Source organism: Momordica charantia (assembly GCF_013281855.1).
Source record: "Momordica charantia cultivar OHB3-1 chromosome 9 unlocalized genomic scaffold, Mcharantia_2.0 BLBB01000009.1, whole genome shotgun sequence".
Lineage (NCBI taxonomy): Eukaryota > Viridiplantae > Streptophyta > Magnoliopsida > Cucurbitales > Cucurbitaceae > Momordica > Momordica charantia.
In genome coordinates, this window is record NW_028275167.1 from 8,892,958 (window position 1) to 8,914,453 (window position 21,496).

The 21,496-nt window shown below is 38.8% G+C and overlaps 2 protein-coding genes across 2 annotated transcripts in view; one reads left to right on the top strand and one right to left on the bottom strand.

Moving 5' to 3' along the window:
• The window catches only part of TTN8 (Structural maintenance of chromosomes (SMC) family protein), a 54,594-nt gene that overhangs the window by 2,938 nt on the left and 30,160 nt on the right, over window positions 1-21,496 (bottom strand). Inside the window, exons 12-16 of the mRNA XM_088128389.1 lie at window positions 10,521-10,610; window positions 10,218-10,426; window positions 8,982-9,151; window positions 5,955-6,064; window positions 4,832-5,211 (exon numbers count right to left, since the gene is read on the bottom strand). Coding sequence (XP_087984515.1) covers window positions 4,832-5,211; window positions 5,955-6,064; window positions 8,982-9,151; window positions 10,218-10,426; window positions 10,521-10,610 — 959 coding nt within the window. The remainder of the gene's footprint in view (window positions 1-4,831; window positions 5,212-5,954; window positions 6,065-8,981; window positions 9,152-10,217; window positions 10,427-10,520; window positions 10,611-21,496) is intronic.
• On the top strand, window positions 14,104-16,050 carry LOC111014710 (uncharacterized). Its single transcript, XM_088128390.1, has 2 exons — window positions 14,104-14,979; window positions 15,083-16,050. Exons 1-2 carry the CDS (start codon window positions 14,138-14,140, stop codon window positions 15,681-15,683), a joined length of 1,443 nt encoding a protein of 480 aa, XP_087984516.1. The 5' UTR covers window positions 14,104-14,137; the 3' UTR covers window positions 15,684-16,050.

The window sequence follows — 21,496 nt, forward strand, 5'->3', positions numbered from 1 at the left end:
TCTTGGCGGTTTTTTTATTATTTTTATTTTTTTAAATCCGTGAGTGTCCTAGTTTACGCGCACCTCAACTAATCTCATGGGGCAACCGCCTGACTCTACAACATTTGGTACCGGAAAACACATAGGAATTACTAATTCCTAGGGGAGGAAACAACAATATATAGGTTCGAACACAGGACTTCCCGCTCTGATACTATCTTAAAGATGAATAAACTATCACTTAACCCAAAAGCTTAAACTTATAGGTTGGGTAAATTTAATTCATTTATATTGGATATCTAACAGTAGGTGGCCATCATGGGGTTTGAACCCATTCCCTCTTAATTAACCCTAGTCCCTTTGGACCAATGCACCATCCATGATGGTTGATCAGTTATTTTGGTGGATTGGTTGATTGTTCTTCTCAAACGTTGAATATGTTGGATTGTAGCTCGGTTTGTATAGAAGTTAAGAAGAATTTTTGTGGATTCCTCCCAACTCAGATTGAAATACGAGACCCTTGTTTGGGTAGTGTTTTGTTCGAGTAAAAGAATGTTGCAAACCGAAATTTCCTAAGGAAGAAAACGCTGCTCTCAATCTCAGTGATTTTTCTAACATTTTGGACATCAATTGTATCAAATTGGTGCTTGAAGATGTAGATGCACATCTGAAAGATGAAGCTGCTCGTTTGGAAGTTGAAGAATCTCAGACTTCACTTTTAAACAATTCCTTAGAAGAGAAAGACATCCATGCTGCTCATACATTTATGGAGGTTGGAAACGCAGCATGAAATGATAGGCTTAAGAAGGGCAGGTTAGATTCTGTTGATGCTTTAAATATTGGCCAACAGCTGCAATTAAAAGGCAGGCCAAAAGATAAATCATTCTCCCTAGACTATAAGAAGCCCAAAAAACTTATTCAACCTCTTCCATTTTATTATACCAAACAATTTTGCAAGCCAAAAACAGTTATTACCTCTGAAAAGTTAAATTTCGGCAAGAATATCCAAGTAAATTTGAATGCAACCTTTAACAAAGAAGCTGAAGAGTCTTATGGAAATAAAAAAATTTGTCTAAGTAAGTTTTCAAATAAGGACAAATTAGAAGTGCTAAAATCCTCTCTTTTGGTTCAATTAATTCCACTCATCAAGGTTTGGACCGGGAATTATTTTCTTGAATTTTCAGATAGTGACCAGTCCATAAAATCTTCTTTCTTATTTTAGCTAAATATGATCGTATTGTTAGCGTATAAGTGGAATCATCTCCCTGTTCTGGCTCAGACTTCTCTAGTAGGGATAAACATCAAGGAGTCTTCTTTAGCTTCTATCGCAAACCTTATTGGTTGCAAAACATAAAATTTCCCCTTCTTGTATTTGGGTTTCCTTGGCTTTTGGGAACCTATGGTGGAAAATTCAGATGTCAACTGTCGAAATGGAAAAACCTCCCACCTTCTCCAAAGGTGGTCGCTTAACAATGGCCCAATCGGTGCTAAGTAGCCTTCCCCTCTACTACTCCTTGTTGAAAACTCCTGAAGAGATTATCGAAGTTATGGAAAAGTGTGTTAGAGACTTCTTTTGGGATGGAGATTTTTTCCTCCCTTACTTAGTTAAATGGGAGTGGGCTTCTCTGCCTCTCATGCATGAGGTCTAGTCATTGACTCTTTCAAACAATGAAACAATGGACTCCTGTTAAAGTGGCTGTGCCATTTTACTCTATAGAGGAACAAGCCCTATGGTGCCAAATTGTAAAGTATTTACGGGACCAACCGCACAGTTGGATGACTCTCATCCCTAAAGGTGCTGCCAAAGGTCGTATGATATTGCTAAGAATACAAATAAGATTCTAGAAAGACTAATGGACAGGAGATCAAACATTAGAGAAGGCTTTCTCTGATCTCTTTTTAATCTCTACAAGAAAGGAGGACACCATCGACAGATGCTGGAACAAGGACCAACAAGACTGGGATTTAGGTTTCAGACAAAGAATTCAACAGTTGGCTGGGGCTGATAAAATAGTTAGATGCAGTGCTGGGGGACTCTAAAGATGGTGTGAAGTGGAGTATTGATGCTTCCGGAGTATTTACTACGAAGTCCACTTTTGTAAGATTGTCAAAGTCCTACAAAGTGATTCAAACTCCCCTCCTTTCAGCCATCCGGAAGTTCAGTTATCCAAAGAAGATAACAATCTTCCTTTGATCGTTGGCTCACAGAGGCATAAATACCCACGAATGCCTACAGAAGAAGTTTAAAAGTTGGTCTCTCTCCACCTCTGTTTCCTCCCTCTGCTCAAGGTAAGAGGAATCTCTAGGTCACCGTTTCCTTCACTGTCCTATAGCTTACAAGTGTTGGTCCCAAGTTTTTGGAATTTTTGACATCAACCTCTGCATTCCCAAGAATATTGATGACTGGGACCAATTAGTGGCTACTTAAAAAATGGGAAAAGAACCTTGTGCAACTTTGCTGTGGCTGTGGTTTTGTGGAATATTTGACTTAAAAGAAATCGTAGAACTTTTGAGGATATTTCTTTTGATTTGCCTATTTTGTGGAGTAATGTACAACTTACTACTTCTAATAGTGCTAACACTTTTAGAAACTTCTTTTGTAATTACTTTCCTTACTCAATCCTTCAAATTCGAAGGCTTTAATGTTATAGTTTCCTTGTAAGGGGTTTCCTCTACTCCTTGCCTTTCGGTGGTTCTTTTTTGTAATTAATACATATCTCTCTTGTTTCCTATAAAAAAAAAAGTGATGATGTTGTGGTTAGCATTAGTAGTTTGGATTTTTTTCCAAAGTCTCTAGACCTCCCTATTGAAGATTTTCAGATTCTCTTTAATGAGCAAAAGAAAGTTGAAAAAGCCAGAAATCTTGAAGTATTTAATCATTCCTCCTTTTTTCGAAGAAATGAGAATTTTTCTTGTCCCTATCAGTAGGGAATTTTGATTCTCAAGTTCGGGTATTGAAGTTGAAGGGTCTTGAATATCACTTTTTGTCGGTTTTGTCGAGGCATGGGGCTGGGGCTTTAATTTTGACAGCAATTTTCTTTTAGGATTTATTTTCGGCAGCAAATTGATTGGCGTGCTGCCGCGCTCACGAGTTTCGAAGTGTCTTTTTGGTGCCTTTTCTTTTTTATTATCGAAGAATGCTCTTTGGAATCCGAAACGTCTCCTCTTGTACCCGATTGACAACTTTTTTTTTGGTTCTTGGTTATGGCTATCAGGGAGTGTATTATTGGTGGATTTCTTACTGGTTCCTTTTTCTAAGAAGCTATCTCCACATTTTTTTTCTCTCATTAATCTTGTTAGTTTGAGAAGTTGAAAGGTCTTCTTATGCCTTTGCTTCTCTTACTTAAAGAAAGGGGATCCATTAGTTGGTTTGTCTCAAAGCAGAAGCATACCTCGAGTTTGTTGTGAGGTCTTTTGCCTTTGCATCATCAATTTTTCCTGAGAGTTTTTAAAGAAGATATTGTTTCTTCCCTCAAATTCATTTCAAGCTCATCTCCTTCTCAATTGGATGCTTATTTATCCTCTCTTAGGTTCGACTCTTGGGTTTGTAAGGTGATTGCAAACAAAGTCTCACAATGGCTTGGGAAGGGAACGATCATGGATATATAAGAGAGGACAATTATCTCTATTGGTATGAGGCCTTTTGGGTGAAACCAAAAGCAAAGCCGTACGGGCTATGCCCAAAGCGGACAATATCATACTATTGTGGAGATACTTGGGGTACTTGGGGTACCATTGTCCTTAACACCGACCTTGTCAATATTCGCAAAGAAAGGGCTATTTGTTTAGAAGCACACTCTAGAAGAAGTATGGAGATTTGAGCTGAGCGGGATAGAGAAATTGCTGAAATTCAAAGAAATATTCAGGCCAAACATTCTCAGAAATTCAAAGCTTTGTTCCCAAAAGATAAAGATGACTTTGCTGATGTTTTTGATGATCAACATTTGTAGAGCTTTTATGTTTGGTTCCTTGCATTTTGGAGGCTCTATTCGAAAGTAGCTGTTAAAATGGCCCTAAATGGTCCATAACATATTTTGACCATTAGTTGACTAACATTGAGAAGTTAAATGGCTAACCTTATATTAATATTTGGCAAAACAAAATAATTTAATAATATTTTGATGTGACTAGACTCTTCGTCTCTTTCCCTCTTCTTCCTCCCTCCTCTTTCTTCTCTACTTCTCCTCCTTCTCCTCTCCAGTGAACCGCTGCTTGTCACCACTTCTGCTGTCGTGGCCCATTGTCCCACTCCTCTCTAGGTGTGAGAATGCTTGCTGTTATTTAGAGGAACTTGCCGTCATCCAGATCTGGAAGTTCCTCTTCCCATGAGGAGGAATGAACGGTGAAGTTCCTCTTCCAAAAAGGAACTTCCACTTCCATGAGAGGAAGCTCCTCTAACCTCTTCCAAATCGAAGAGGACCTCCTCTTTCAGGAAGGAGGGGAGAAGAAGATGAAAAGTCTAGTCACATCAAAATATTATTAAAGTATTATATTTTACCAAATCATTAATGCAAAGTCAGCTACTTAACTACCACGTCACCTTTAGGTTAGTCAAATAACGGTTAAAATATGTTAGAGACCATTTGAAACCATTTTACAAACCTCAATACACTTGCCCTAATGGTTTTTAAATACCCTTCGTAAGTGCGTTTACAAACAAAAATTTCATATTACAGTTTAAGACACTTTCGAGACAGTCTTTACTAGTTTATTTGAAGAAATGGGTCACGATAAGTCAAAGAGATAAGAATATGCTTCTCAATGTTAATTAGTAGATAACTAAAGAGAACTTTCAATCATAATGATACAATTTTTTTAAAAAATATCGCTCCTCAGTAACCTAACAATGTACCTTTTTTGCTTAATAGAATTGAATTTGTCAGCTACCTCTTTCTCCTCTTTCCTAGCTGCTTCAAACTCCTCAGATATTAATCTTTCCTTTTCTTTCAGAGCTTCATATTGATCTAGCGCTTTCAAATTTGGTGCAGTTCTTTCAATTTCTGATATCAAGGCATCTATCTTATGTTTGAACTCCATTTCAAGTTTCTCTCTATCAGATGATCTCCTATCCTGTTGATAGGATCTATTCAGCTGGCTAAAATCAAAAACTGGACCAGGGGTCAAGGATTCAGTCTCCATGGGATCTGAGATAATTGGGAGCTCTATTTGTTCTAATTCACATTTTTCTACTATTTCCTGCTTCTGGGTGATCAGCTGTTCAATGTTTGTCTCCTGGAAGAAAAATATGGTGGATATCCATCATGGTATACTAAAAATATATACTCCGTAAAAAGAATTAAGAGCAAAAAAGCACAACAGATGCAATACAGACATGGTGACAGGTCGTTTTCTAAAAACTAGGATATGGGTACAGTAAGAATGCAATATCTTATTCTATGAATATGAGAACATGGAAAATTTTATTCAAATATACATTTTCTAATATATACAAATAATTATTTAAAACATTTCAATGATTTTAAGTTAAAAATTCATTAACTTATGATATTTTCATATAAAACAATGTAGAAAAAGTGATGCACATGCGATACGTCAAGTGGTTGAAGAAACTATCACCTATTTTAAATAATACAATAGTGTGTTTTGTATAAAAAAAAGTATCTTAGAGAGTTTGGATCATTTGTTATGGAATTGCAGCTTTGCTTCCTCATGGAGTACTTCAATGGTGTTGGGGGAGTTTCGTTCATAACAACGTTCAATACCTCTCCTTTTCAGCTGGCATGACCAAAGAGTTTTGTTATCCTTTACTTCTGATTCTTAATAGTTGGAGCCAGATGGTTCCCTTTATTCTGGGCTCATTTTGGCATTTCTCATTGTATATCCTTCCATTTTCTCTATGAAAGTATGGTTCTTCATCAAAAAATATATATACACATACATATATATATACATATATATGTATATATATATATTATATATATAAATATCAAAACAAAAGCCAGCCTAACAGAAACCTTAGAATTAATCTGACGATTAAGTTTCGATATGCTAGTTGTAGCAGCAGATATTTTCTTCTTCCATTCCTGCATATCCTTCTCACATTCTTCCAACCTGGATTTCCACTCTGCAAAGTACAAAGATGATGAATTACTTAATTTAGGAGCTTTAAAAATGTCTACATATTAGGCCTTCATATATACTTAACCTTTTAACCATTTGATAATAACTAAAAACTGAAATTAATAACAAAGGAGAAATATTGGGAGTTTCACTATATACGAAATGAGGTGGAATGTAATAAATAAAATATGAGCTTCTGTTAATTGATAAGAAAAGAAAATAATTCTTACTTGATTACCCAAATGATTGATACAAGGCTATATAAATAGCAGTCACAAAGAAGAAACTAAAAAGAAATTCTTGCCTATTAGGATAAGGAAATACTTACCTATTAGAACAATAAAACCCTAATCTAAATAAAATACGAAACCTTTAAAATAAAATAAACTATAATTTAACAGCTTCATATCCATTTCCTTCTCAGTGAGTTGTCTATCCATGTTGAGGTTAAAGAAAATATGAAAATTAGGCACAGAGCCACATACCATTATCAAATTATTTAACCTAAAAAAACTCACACTGGATCTGAAACTCACCCCTATTTCCAGAATAATAGAACTTCGAAGGGAGCCATCCAATCAAGCTTGATTCAATAACTAATATAAATCTCCAAATTTTTCTGGATGAAATAATTTGTTTCACTGGCTATAGATCATCTTAAAATCATCACTAAAGTGATGACAAAGTGAAATGTAATCTTGCTCGTCCTCTTTCATATTTTTCGGGGTTAAAAGAAAATTCTTGGAAGCAAAAAAAGGCAGGCAGGTGCTTGACAAAAAACATATAACCATATCAAGGGAAAAAGATTAAGAAAGAATCAAAAGGAGATCTCTTACTCACATCATAAGAGAGAAAAATCAATCACTCTTTTGAATACCTTGTATAAGGGATCTAAAGATTGAGTTTGGAATAACTATTAAAAGCGTGAAAAGTGTTTTTAACTAGTTAAAAGTACTTTAAAGTGCTGGTAGAAAAAGCATTTAATTAGTGCTTCTTTCCAAAAGTGATTATAAAAGAAGTGCTTTTTCATAAAATCACTACTCCTGAAGTCATTTCAAACTCGCTCTAGAGAATTTACTTGTGTTGCGACAAAAATTAGAGTAGAGTTCTTAACTAGAGGAACAATAAACCATGTTTAAGAAATCCACCCTGTTGGTGCAGAGCAACATGTGGAAAGGTTCCGTCTGAGGTTCCCTAAAAGCTCAAGTCAAAAACTGAAAACGTACCATTTTGATAGAAATTGTTTTTATTATTTATGTAACAAATGGAATTTACAGGGTTGAGGGAGATTTGAGAGCTCCCTGGCCTCTCCTAGCTATTCCAACAAACGAGGAAAATACAGACTACCAAAAAGATACCCCCACCCTCCACACGACAACATATATCTACCTACTAATTACCATCTTGACAACAATATATATCTACCTACTAATTACCATCTTGCCCTGTAACTAACTTGGGCCCACAGTAACAATAGAAACCATTGCAGATTGGAATGTGGTAGGGGCATTGCGCAATCCAAAGGGCATAACGAGAAACTCATAGTGGCCATCATGAGTCTAGAAGGCCGCTTTATGAATGTCATTCGGATGGACATGAATTTGATGGTACCCCAACTTCAAGTCAATCTTAGCCCCAAAGTCTAAGAGCTCTTCCACAGCTAGAATAGGGAACTGGTCGATAACAGTCACCTGGTTCAAAGCGCGATAATCAACACATAACTGCCAGCTACGGTCCTTCTTGACCAGTAACACATAATTGCCAACTCTTTCATAACTATGGTTTGTATTGACTTTTAGGGAGGAGAGAAAAAGAAAATAGGAAGAATGACAAATATGATTTCCTTGAAAAAATTAATAACTTGATACAAACCTAATAACCTATTTATAACAAAATAATTCCTAAACATAATAGGAATAGAAATCGTCCTCAATTGGGATGTCTGACTTTGGAGAATATCCTACATCTCCTAGCACGGGTATCTGAGAAACTAAGACTCTTGTCTGGATCCGTTGGAAAACATACAAATTCGTTCTAGCAACATTTGTGTGTTAGTAGTAGCTGAAAGGGACATCTTAGTCTTCGAGTTCATAAAGCTTAGAAATATCTAGAGTTTTCTACTTGTAAGGCATAGAATAGGTTGAATGTTGGATCATTACATATGTTATTCGCCTGTATGCAATAGAAGTCAGGCAAAAAAATCAAATCCCATTGGAAAAGAACAAAAACATGCTCAAGTTACATCCCTTTTAGCACCTTCTTTCCTTTAATTTATACTTTTCCAATGAAGCTCTTCGCACAAAAAAGGCCCAGTAGCTTGAAAGTTTTCAAAAAAGTTGACTATAAAAGTGTCAGTTGATAAGATATTAAAAGAACAGCCTTATATGAGCATTAGACTTCTTCACAACCTAGAATCAAATTCAAGTTTCTTACCAAATACCAGTATAAATGGACAACTAAATTGTAAAATCAATATATTATTTAATTAAAAAACCGTCACAAAAATATTGCCAGCTCAGTACTCCTACAACTTTGATGTTGAACCAAAAGCATCATATCTTGATGCTCCAAGTCAGAAAAGTGATTGAAAGTTTCAATGCCAACTAAGGCAGGTGGAGCACCTGCTCAAATGTCCAAACAAAAAAAATGCCTCTTGGATCCTCTACTTTCTTTTCCTTCAATAGAAAGAAAAAAATGAATTCTGTGGAGGAACCGTACTAAGAAAGGAAAAAAGGAACAAATAGAAATTAGACCTCTTAAAATATATGCAAGAATTGTACTATTCCGGAATTTAACAAGAGAAAATTTGATATAGTAGGAATATTCTGCATAACAAGCTCAATTTTTTTAAAAAATTAGGTCTGTTTTGTAAAGGGCTTAATATTTTTATCAAAAAAAAAAATAGTGCAACAAGACCTTACCACCAAGTTCCTCCTTCAAGCGATCAATATCATTACTGGCATTTTCTGCGGTTGATTTGGCTTCAGCATCCTTGTTTTGAATCCTTCTTAAATCGTGCTCCAAGGAACTCAAAGAAGATTCCAAATCTTTAATTTGGGACTCCATGTCCCGATTCTGTTCATACTCCAACCTAAGTTACATAGGACAAACAGGAACCTGTTCTATTAGCATAGATCAGTGATTAAAACTGGAAGTTAACGAACTATTCATATATATACAAGAGTATAATATGAGCTTTAGTTAAAAAGATATCATTCGTCAGCATAAAGTTTCAACAGAAGGTTAAAAGGAAATCTTTTGGTATGCCTCCACTTGCACAAAACAGAGAATAATGAATTCAACAAAGGTTCCAGTTCCAGTAAAAGTGGAAGAGGAAAAATTCTCCCAGAGCTCAATCCGCTATTATAAACTTATCAGGACAAAATTGTAATACTTGTTTCCAAAGTTAAGCAGAGAGAAAGGAGATATTTCAACAAGTGTAAGGTTTCCTCGGTTAACCCATTATACTACTCGATCAAATATACAAAAATAGCTTTACTTGATTCAAGGTATTCTCGTGAAGTAAATATATTGACAAGTACAACACCCTATTTTTCCTAAGGAGATTACAGCACATAAGTTATGTGATCCTCAAGAAGTTTTCTCGTCAGAATCAATTTTGTCAAGTATTTTTCATGGTTCAGAGAGAAGCAAGTAGAGTTGAATTAAGATAATTCAGGTAATGAGATAACTAACCTAAAAGTCTAAGTAGTTGCCATAGCATCAAGAAAACATAATTGTATAGGAAGGACCAAACACCACAAATCACCACCTAAGCTAATGGAAAAAAATATATATGTTTCACACTACTCCTCAAACTGCACGGAGACTCTTGGTACCAACTTTCATTTTCACCAAGAGAAATGAAAGAAAGGAAGGTGATGTAGTAATCATTCGAGGAAGTTAGTTTTTGGGGAGTGGTCTTTGTTAGTAATTTTTGGTATTTTAGTTCTTTTTCCCTAGAACAACTTTGCACCTAAGATATGAGACCCATGTCCATAATCCCGCTCATGATGTACGAGGAACAAGAACATTGTGCATATATAGGCATAGTTCAGACATAAGATAGATTCAATAAGTGTGTTTTATTTTCTTTAACATGGAACCACAAGTACACTACGTATGGTAGGACAAGAGCAAAAAAGAGGGGAACCTACTGGCCTTTCAATTTTGAAAGCTGACTGCTCAAGCTAACACGTTCATCAGCCATATGCTGCACGGCTTGGAGTTGGTTTTCTTCATATTCTCGTATGTTTGCCACCCCAACAGATCTGCTGAAGTCTCGATATATCCGGTCAACAATTTCATTGATCCTCCTCTCCAATTTCCTATTTTCTGCATTCCTCTTATCAATCCCCTTTTTTAACTACAATAGAAATAATATATCATTACAATTTGAATTGCAGAATAACTGTGTGTAAAGAAAAACAAAATAGGTTGACATGTGGTCATAATATTACCTCATCAAGTTCCGGAGTTATTCGTTTAATTTCTTCATTTATAATTTCTTTCTCTTGGCTCAAGTTTGCAAGTTTGTCTTCAATGCTTCGCTGCAATAAAATATCTCATAATTAATATCAAATTCATTTCCCTGCATTATGATCGTTAGATTTCTCTCTCTTTTTATATAAGAGTTGGAGTTTTCCATACAAAGATCTGGTTGAAAGGATTAGGATAAGAATACTAGATAATAAGAAACGTAGTTTTTAAGACATATGGAACTATGTACTATTTCTTCTCTATGATTCTCAGGCACTAAGGAAGTTCTTATTTCACACCAATACTATCACACTCCGAGATTTTTCCAACAACCTAATAGCATTTATATGTTCATTGCGTGGTGATCTAGTAAAGAATAACAGTCTCCCATCCATCACATTTTCAATGCTTTGCAAAAAATGGATTTATATGATTCTCAATCTCACCAAGTACAGATACATTCCTTAATAGGGTAAAACACTTTTGATCCCTAAGTTTGAGGATAGGTTTCTATTTGCTCCCTAAGTTTCAAAAACCAATAGTTCGATCCCCAACCTTTAGGAAATAGTTCTAAATGGTCCTTGAGTAAAGTTGACCATTAGTTGACTAACGGAAAAGGGACATGGCATTGCTAAGTTGGCAATTTTTAAATGATGTGTCAATATATATTATTTAAAAATTAAGGATAGAGACACCAGAGAGACATACACGAGAAAAGAGAGAAGAAATAAATTTTCAAATTGATTCATCAAAGATGAGGAATAGAGGCACTATTTATAGGTTACAAGAGGAAACAAAATCTAGGAATAACCTCCTAACTTCCCTAACAAAAAAGGAGATCTATTTGCTAAATTTAAACACAAAATCTAAACAACTTCTAACTAAGTCCACATAATCTTAACTTCTAACTAATTCAACACTCCCCCTCAAGCTGGACTATACAGATTGAACAGTTTCAGCTTGATCAACAACCTTTCAAACATGGGTCTCAAGAGTCCTTTTGTTAGGATATCTGCAGCTTGATCTGATGATGGAACATACATCAGATTTACAATTTTCTCTTCAATCTTCTCCTTGATAAAATGTCTGTCAACCTCAACATGTTTAGTACGATCATGATGCACTGGATTGTGTGCAATAGCAATTGCAGCCTTGTTGTCACAATAGACTTCCATTGAACTATCAAACCTGATCTTGAGTTCTTGGAGAAGGAGTTTCAGCCACATTATCTCACAAATATCATGAGATAATGCCCTGAATTCAACCTCAGCACTACTTCTTGCAACAACTGATTGTTTCTTACTCCTCCATGTAACAAGATTATCCCATACGAAGGTACAATATTCTGTCGTAGATCTCCTATCTTGAACAGAACCTGTCCAATTAGCATCTGTAAACACCTTAATCTTTCTGTCATCATCCTTTCCAAAAAATAATCCAAGTCTTGGAGTTCCTTTAAGATATCTAAGAATATGATACACGGCTTCCATGTGTTCTTCAGTAAGAGCATGCATGTATTGACTTACAACACTCACTGCAAATGCAATATCCGGCCTAGTGTGGGATAAATAGATTAATCTTCCAACAAGACGCTGATATCTCCCTTTATCAACGGGTACCCCATCTAGGCTCTCTCCCAACTTATGATTGGGACTTATTGGAGTATCAGATGGTTTACATCCAAGCATTTCGGTTTCCTTCAAGAGGTCTAGTACATATTTTCTTTGACATACAGATATACCAGTTCTGCTCCTTGCAACTTCCATCCCTAGAAAATACCGAAGTGTTCCCAGGTCCTTTATTTCGAACTCCTTCCAAGTGCCTGTTTTAGTCTCTTTATTTCTTCATGATGGTCATCTGTTACGATAATATCATCGACATAAATAATGAGGATGGTGATCTTACCTTGAGAGTGCCTATTAGAACATTGTATGGTCAGTTTGAGCTTGGGTATATCCTTGTTTACAAACAGCCTTTGAAAATCGCCCGAACCATGCACGTGGGGATTGTTTTAAACCATAGAGAGATTTCTTCAGCTTACACACCTTCCCATCATACTTATCAATGTCAAATCCAGGAGGAAGGTCCATGTACACCTCTTCTTCCAAATCTCCATTGAGGAATGCATTCTTGACATCCAGTAGTTGTAGTTTCCAATCCAGATTTGTAGCAAGGGACAAGAGGACACGAATTGTGTTTAATTTTGCAACGGGTGCAAATATCTCCTGATAGTCTACCCCAAAAGTCTGAGAGTATCCTTTGGTCACCAATCTTGCTTTATACCTTTCAATGGACCCATCAGCCTTATATTTGACAGTAAAGATCCATCGGCATCCTACCATTCTATGAAACACGGACACTTATTTTTGGGCGAAGTATCTGTGTCGGACACGTGTCCGACACAGATACGCCCGGACACGTGCCGGACACGTGTCGGACACGCCAAATTGCGTGTCTGAATTTTATTTTTTTTTTAATATTGGACACGGCTGGACACGGCCTGTGTAAGTTTGTGGGTTTTCTGGGCCCAAATTGAATGGCCCAATGGCCATTAGTAATTATTAATTAAAAAACAAAACAAAAACCTAATACCCTACCCACCTAACCTGAACCCACGATAAGTCCATAACAATCTCCCAGATTTCTTTGCCGCCGCCCGCCCTTGCCGCTGCCGTTGCCGCCGCCGCCGCTCGCCCTTGCCGCCGCCGACGCCCCTGCCTCTGTTTTTCTTTTTTTCTTAGGTAAAATGATTTTTTTCGTACGTTTTGTTTCTGTCCAAGTTTTGTTTATTTAATTTTCATTTTCTTTCTCCACTTAGTTTTGTTTATTTCATTTTCATTTTCTTTCATTGTGCTTACACATTAGGATGGCATCTTCATCAAATTCAAATCCATCCCAAGAAACAACCTCTTCTAGCATTGAAGATGATTCAGAACCTCTTTGGCAATATGTAACTAAAATTCAAAAATTGAGTGAGGGGGGTGGAAATTTTTCATGGCAATGCAACTTTTGTCAAGCCATCAAGAAGAGCTCTTACACAAGAGTTAGAGCTCACTTGTTAAAGATAAGTGGTCAAGGAATAGGGATATGTTTAAAAGTTACTCCTACAGATATTGCGGATATGGAGAAATTGGAAGAAGAAGCGAAAAATCGGAAGGAGAGAAAAGCCCCTAAAAATGTTCCTTTACCACCTTCATTCATATCAGTCGGTGGTGTTAATGTGAGTAATTCTCCTGGCACGAGTAATATTGAGCCAAAAAAGAGGAAAGGCACTCCAAGTGCAATTGAGAAGTCATTCAACAAGGCATCTCGAGATCAACTGAATGCACTCATTGCACGAATGTTTTATTCTGCTGGCTTGCCATTTCATTTAGCTAGAAACCCACACTTTAGAGGTGCCTTTAGTTATGCGGCGAACCATATGTTGACCGGATATGTACCTCCGGGATTTAATTCGTTGAGGATGAGTCTTTTACAACAAGAGAAGGCGAATATTGAGAGGTTATTAATACCAATTAAAGGTGAATGGCGTTTGAAAGGAGTGAGCATTGTGAGTGATGGATGAAGTGACTCACAAAGGAGGCCTTTAATTAACTTTATGGCCATCTCTGAAGGTAGACCGATGTTTTTGAAAGCAGTAGATTGTTCTGGCGAGGTAAAAGACAAGTTTTTTATTGCTAATTTGATGAAAGAAGTGATCAATGAAGTTGGTCCTGACAATGTAGTGCAAGTGATAACCGATAATGCTCCTAATTGCAAAGGTGCAGGACAACTCATTGAAGGACAATTTCCAATGATTGTATGGACACCATGTGTAGTACATACATTGAATCTTGCCCTGAAGAACATTTGTGCTGCTAAGAATGTTGAAGACAATCAAATTGCATATGGAGAATGCAGCTGGATATCTGATGTTGTTGGAGATGTCATGGTTGTGAAACATTTTATCATGAATCATTCTATGAGGTTGTCCATGTTTAATGAATTTGTACCTCTTAAATTGTTGTTTGTGGCTGAAACACGTTTTGCATCGATTATTGTTATGTTGAAGAGGTTTAAATTGATTAAAGGTGGCTTACAAGCCATGGTCATCAGTGACAAGTGGGCAAATTATAGAGAAGATGATGTGGGAAAGGCCCAACATGTAAAGGAGTTATTGCTTAATGATTTATGGTGGGACAAAATCGACTACATTCTTTCCTTCACTTCACCTATATACGACATGATTAGAGCTTGTGATACAGACAAGCCTTGTTTGCACTTGGTATATGATATGTGGGATACGATGATCGAAAAGGTGAAGAAAATCATATATAGACATGAAGGATTGCAGTCGAACGAAAATTCATCGTTTTATGATGTGGTGCACACCATTCTTGTTGATCGTTGGAACAGAAATAATACTCCACTACATTGTTTAGCACATTCTCTAAATCCAGGGTATTTACTGCTTAATTACTATCTATCATTTAATTCTTACTGAGATTAGCATGATTTATATTTAACATGAGAGTTTAACATTTTTGTAAAAACTTAAATTTAGGTATTATAGTGAAGAGTGGCTTGCAGAAGACTCTAATCGTGTGCCTCCGAGTCAAGATGTGGAATTAACTAGGGAGAGAATGAAGTTGTTGAAGAGGTATTTTATTAGCCCTCTGGATCGTACAAAGGTGATTACAGAATTTGCAAATTTCTCTACAAAATCCGGAGATTCTGCAGATTACGATTCTATAGCGGATAGATATGTATTAGATCCTAGAAGTTGGTGGGCAACTTATGGTGTCTATGCACCCATGCTTCAAGCAATTGCCTTTAAATTACTTGGACAACCTTCTTCCTCCTCATGTTGCGAAAGAAATTGGAGCACATACTCTTTTGTTAACTCTGTCAAGAGGAATAAAATGACACCTAAACGTGCAGAAGATTTGGTATTCATCCATAGCAATCTTCGTCTCTTATCAAGAAGAACCCCAGAATATTCCCAAGGAGAGACTAAGTCATGGGATATTGCTGGAGATAGTTTTGATTCTCTTGAAGACGTTGGCATGCTTGAAGTAGCAAATTTGTCTTTAGATGAACCAGATTTAGAGGCTGAAATTCTTGACGAGGATGGTCACGCTGACAAGGATGATATGGAGACTTGAAAGGTTGAAATGATAGCTTTAGAACTTTGGAACTTTGTTGTCACTGTATTGGTCATTTGGGACTTTGTTTTTGTAACTTTTGTTGAACATTGGATCATTGGATGTAATTGGCTTCATATTTATGCATTTATTGTATTTAGCATTTTTTTGTGAAATTTATATATATCCTAAAAAAATATTAAAAAAAATTAAACGTGTCCCCAACGTGTCCGTGTCCTAAGTTTTTAGGAATTGACGTATCGCCGTGTCTTGTCGTGTCCGTGTCCGTGTCCCGTGTCCGTGTCCGTGCTTCTTAGCTACCATTGGTTTATCTTGAGGACGATCAACTACTGTCCACGTATCATTAAGCTTCGGGATGGACACCCCTACCCCGCCGACCCTCCGCCCATCACCTGAACCCTAACTCGCTTCCTGTTCTTTACCAACCACATGGCCGCCTCTCCCCACCCACAACACATCACCATCGAAAGAAAACGCTTCACCATTGCCATTGACCACAGATACCGAGGTAGCGGAGTTCGCATCACTGAATCCACCAAAGACAGAGCTTTTTTCATCTCCCTCCATTGGTCTTCCATTGCCTGGCCGAAGACAATTTTCTCCACCCTCTTATCTATCCCTCAAAACCATAAATTCTTCAAGGAGACGCATATCGATGACCAGACACTCTGGGTCGAGAAGACAAACAACCATAAAGGCACACTTGCTGAGATTGCTAAACTGGACATTAATGGAGGACTCACTAAACTTCTGATCCCCATCGGCGAAGATAGAAAGGGTTGGAAAGCCTTCTATAGACTCCTACATGAACCCATTCAACAACACCCCCATGCTCCCACCCACACTAGACAAAACATCCCTGATCAGCCCATCCCCTCTGTCATCGTGGGTACACAGACATACCGAGATGCCATAACTAAAGGAAAACAGAAACTTAATCCTTTACCCGCTCCACTCCCGACACAGCACAGAAGAAAGAACCTGCATCCTACAAACATCACCGAATACGAAGAAGCAGATCTCCAATTGGGTTCATCCATTATTGTCGTTAGAAGATTCTTCCACGACGATTGGCTCAAGATAACCAGAGCTCTTCAAACCCACATCAGTACACTCTGTACTCTCAACCCCTTTACTGCTGATAAAGCGCTCCTCCGCTGTGAAGACAAAAAACAAGGAGACGCACTCAGCCAATATAAGGATTGGCATCAAGTAGGTGATACACAGCTGAAGTTTCTGGCATGGAGCGACCTTGACCCATCACACTCTTCTGTAGTACCTTCATATGGTGGTTAGATAAGGATTCGCAACCTTCCCTTGAATCTCTGAGACAAAAACACCTTGCGTCACATTGGAGATTCCTGCGGAGGTTTTATTGAAATTGCTAAGAAATCTCTGTCCAAACTTGATCTTTTGGAGGCGAAAATTAGAGTAAAGTCAAACCCTTTCGGCTTTATCCCGGGAGAAGTTGGGATTAACACCGCTGGCTTTGGCCATTTCAAAGTACAAATTGATCCTTTCCACAGGACGGAACATTACCTGGGTTTTTCAGTCGGAATCCATGGAGCTTTTCTGGCCGGAATCCCTTCCGATCCGCCATTGGGAACAACCTCCGAGGGCCTTTTGGGTCCGTGCCCGAAGCTTTCCTTTTTGGAGAAAGACTGCAGACTTCTTGATGAAAGACTCTCTGTCTCTACCTCACCTCGTACCTGCCTTGACATACACGCCACAAAAAACCCGTCTGCTTCATCTATCAGCCACAGTCCCTCGAGCCCTGTGCCTGTGACTGACCCCTCTGCTACTTCTGCCTTCCCTGCTGACAATAAACCCCCTGTCACATCGGTACCCTTACACCGATCTGACCCCTGTTCCTCCTCGACTACAACACCTCCTACCAAAAACACAAAATCTTTCCCTCCTCTCATTTTACCTACACCTGCTACTTGCGCGAGCCCACACCCCACCAGCCCTCTCCCTCACCCCACCCTCCTCCTCGAAGGCCCAAAACTAGCCGTTAATATCGCCGAAAAGGAAACTTTTCTGGCCTTGGGCACAAAACACTCCACAAATCCCCTTGAACTCCTTTGAGACTCAGACCAATGTATCTCTAGCCCGTATCCCCTCTCCACTGAGCCTCCCTCCCCATCTGCCTCCACATACTTGATCGACAGTTATGCCTCAAAACCTTTTGGAGAAGGCGACTCTCAATCTGCCTTACACATGTTCGATCCCTCTATCCACCCCTCATTTTATCTCCAGGTAGTTGCTCCTTGGCTTCATACTATTGGGATGGGCATCTTCCCCATTCCTACAAAGCTCCCAAAGAAAGCTGCCTCTTTGCAGAAGGAATACAGGGGCATTAGGGAACTTTCTGGCCTTACTACTACAGTCAACTATGAAAAACGCCAACCAAAAAAGGGTGGGTCCTCCTCTGTTAGATGATTTTCATCTCTTGGAATGTTAGGCTCTTGGTCAAAAAGAGCCCTGATTAAGTCCCTCATCAACAAACACAATCCCACCATTGTCATCCTACAAGAAACAAAGCTGGAGGTGGTGGACCGCCTCACCATAAAATCTCTCTGGAGCTCACGTGATATTGGTTGGACAACTCTAGATGCGTCAGGCACATCCGAGGGTATCCTTATCATGTGGAACGACCCTTCTTTTCAAGTATCAGATATCACCCTGGGGCTCTACACGATTACTATCCTTCTCACCTTACTTGATGGCTCTAATTTCTGGCTTACAGGTGTATACGGTCCATCAAATTCAGAGGAAAAGCCAGCTTTCTGGAGGGAGCTAAGCGACCTTTCATCCCTCTGCAATGACTCATGGCTTTTAGGGGGAGACTTCAATCCTGTCAGGTGGACACAAGAGAAATCAAACAACTGCAGACCAACCAGGAATATGCAACATTTCAACTCCTTCATTTATCAAGCCGGCCTACAGAACCTCCCACTCACAAACGGCTTGTACACTTGGTCTGACTACAGGGACCCCCCCCCCCCCACCCTCACTCTGATTGACAGACAGATTCCTGGCTTCTAATGATTTTCTTTTGAGAATTTAGAATGCACACGTCAAAAGATTGAATCGGCCTACCTCTGATCATTATCCCATACAACTCTCCTTCGGCATGACTAAATGGGGTCCATCTCCCTTCCGGTTTGAAAATGCATGGATGCTGCATCACTCCTTACAACCCCTCATCGAATATTGGTGGAAGAACACCCCCCTCAGAGGCTGGCCAGGCCACGGTTTCATCATGAAACTTAAAGGGCTGAAAATCATGCTCAAAACCTGGAGCAAAACAACTTTCGGGAGCATTGCACAACAAAAAAATCAGCTCACCTCAGAGCTCGCCATTCTAGATGAATTAGAGGAAGAGGGACTTCTAAACACAGTCCAACACGCCCAACGGAAAACTATCAAAACACAACTTCTTGAGGTTGTGGCCAAAGAGGAGATCCATTGGCGCCAACGCTGCAAATCCAAATGGTTACTGGAAGGAGACAACAATACATCCTTCTTCCACCGGATTGTTGCAGCAAAGAGACGTCGGAACACCATTACAGAAATCCTCTCCACAACTGGTATCAGTCTTTTTGATGAGAAGGACATAGAAACAGAATTTCTTTCTTTTTTTGACAGGTTATACACCAAAAAGGATGGACAAAGATTCCTCCCATCCCTCACAGACTGGTGCCCCATCACACCACAACAAAGCACTTTGATTGAACATCCATTCACTGAGGAGGAGATTTGGCGTGCCATCAAGGACCTTGGATCCAACAAATCCCCTGGACCAGACGGCTTCACTGCTGAGTTCTACAAAAAGTTTTGGAACATTCTTAAAGAAGACATTCTGAGAGTGTTCCAAGATTTTTTTAAGAACGGAATTATCAATGCTAGCCTCAACGAAACCTACGTCTGTCTCATCCCAAAGAAGCTCGACACCAGAAAAGTGGGGGATTTTAGGCGTATTAGCCTTACATCTTGCTTATATAAGATTATAGCTCGAGTTCTTTCAGAGAGACTCAAAGGTTTGCTGCCAGACATAATCACGGATGCACAATCAGCCTTTGTTACAGGGAGACAGATTATCGATGCATCACTGATTGCCAATGAACTCATTGAAGACTGGGAAAGAAGACAAGAGAAGGCGTGGTCATCAAGTTGGACATTGAAAAGGCCTTTGATAATGTTGACTGGGACTTCCTAGATGCTGTTCTTGAGGCAAAAGGTTTTGGACATACATGGAGGAAATGGATCCGAGGCTGTGTCTCTTCAACAAATTACTCCATCATCATCAATGGTCGTCCAAGAGGGAAAATCATCGCATCTAGGGGTCTTCAACAAGGTGACCCCCTATCACCTTTTCTCTTTATATTGATCACTGATGTTTTCAGTCGCCTAATGAATGTCTAAACTAGCCACAATCTTATAAAGGGATTCAACCTTGGAAGAAACTACATGAACATACATCACCTGCAGTTTGCTGATGACACCATACTTTTCTCCACATATGAAGACTTCTCCCTCACCAGCAAGGTTTTTGAGGAAGCTTCAGGGCTCAAAATCAACCACCAGAAATCTGAAATTCTGGGCATAAACCTAGAAGACAGTGAGCTAACAAATCTTGCATCCAAGTATAATTGCAAAAAGGGATCTTAGCCTACCCTCTACCTCGGTCTCCCCTTACACGGTAAGCCAAAAACCATTTCCTTCTGGGACCCCATGGTCGAGAAAATTAAGAAAAGATTATTCTCTTGGAAAAACTCCTTCATCTCCAAAGGCGGTAGACATACACTTATCCAAGCCACACTTACAAACCTCCCTACCTACTACCTTTCACTATTCCAAATGCCTTCCAAAGTCGCCAACACTATAAACAGTCTCTACAGAAGTTTCCTATGGAACGGCAACAAAAATACCAAAGGGACGAATTTAGTTAAATGGGACATTGCTAAGCAGCCTCTCGCAGAGGGAGGTTTAGGCCTGCCCGATATGAAGATAAAAAACAAGGCCCTCCTAGCTAAATGGATTTGGAGATACATCAAAGAAGAAGCGGCTCTTTGGCATCGAGTGATTGAAATTAAATATGGTTCTGCCTCCTGGCCCTTCAAATCTATCACAACCTCTCTCCCAGCCGGTAAAGGTCCTTGGAAGACGATTATCAAAACTCAACCATTGGTTTTTGACAGATTGGATTTTAAGATTGGTAATGGTAATAACACACCCTTCTGGACTGTCCCCTGGTTGGTTAACAAACCTCTGAAACAACACTCACCCCTTCTATATGCCTTATCTCTGAAAAAAGAAGCTGCTGTCCGCGATTTGTGGTCCACTGAAAATCAGTGCTGGAACTTGAGGCTGAGAAGAAATTTGAAGGATGCAGAAATTGTGGAATGGGCAATTCTTATTCACAAACTCTCTACGGTTCTTTTATCCACAGATGCCGATAGCCTCCTCTGGAAACTAGAAACAAATGGCACATTCTCCACCCATTCACTCATCAAGGATCTAACAAAACCTAGTCAGAATACTACACAAAGCCTTTATAAAAGTATTTGGAAAGAATCTTGCCCAAAAAAGGTGAAATTCTTTCTTTGGGAACTCAGCCACCGTGCTATCAACACCGGCAACAAGCTACAAAGAAGGCTGCCCTATTTGGCTATCTCACCTCATTGGTGTGTTATGTGTCGGGCAAGTCAAGAAACACAACGACACCTCTTCACCATGTGCACATTGCTACCAGATTTTGGAACCTCATCCTTTATACATTTGGATGGTCCACTGTTTTACCAACGGAT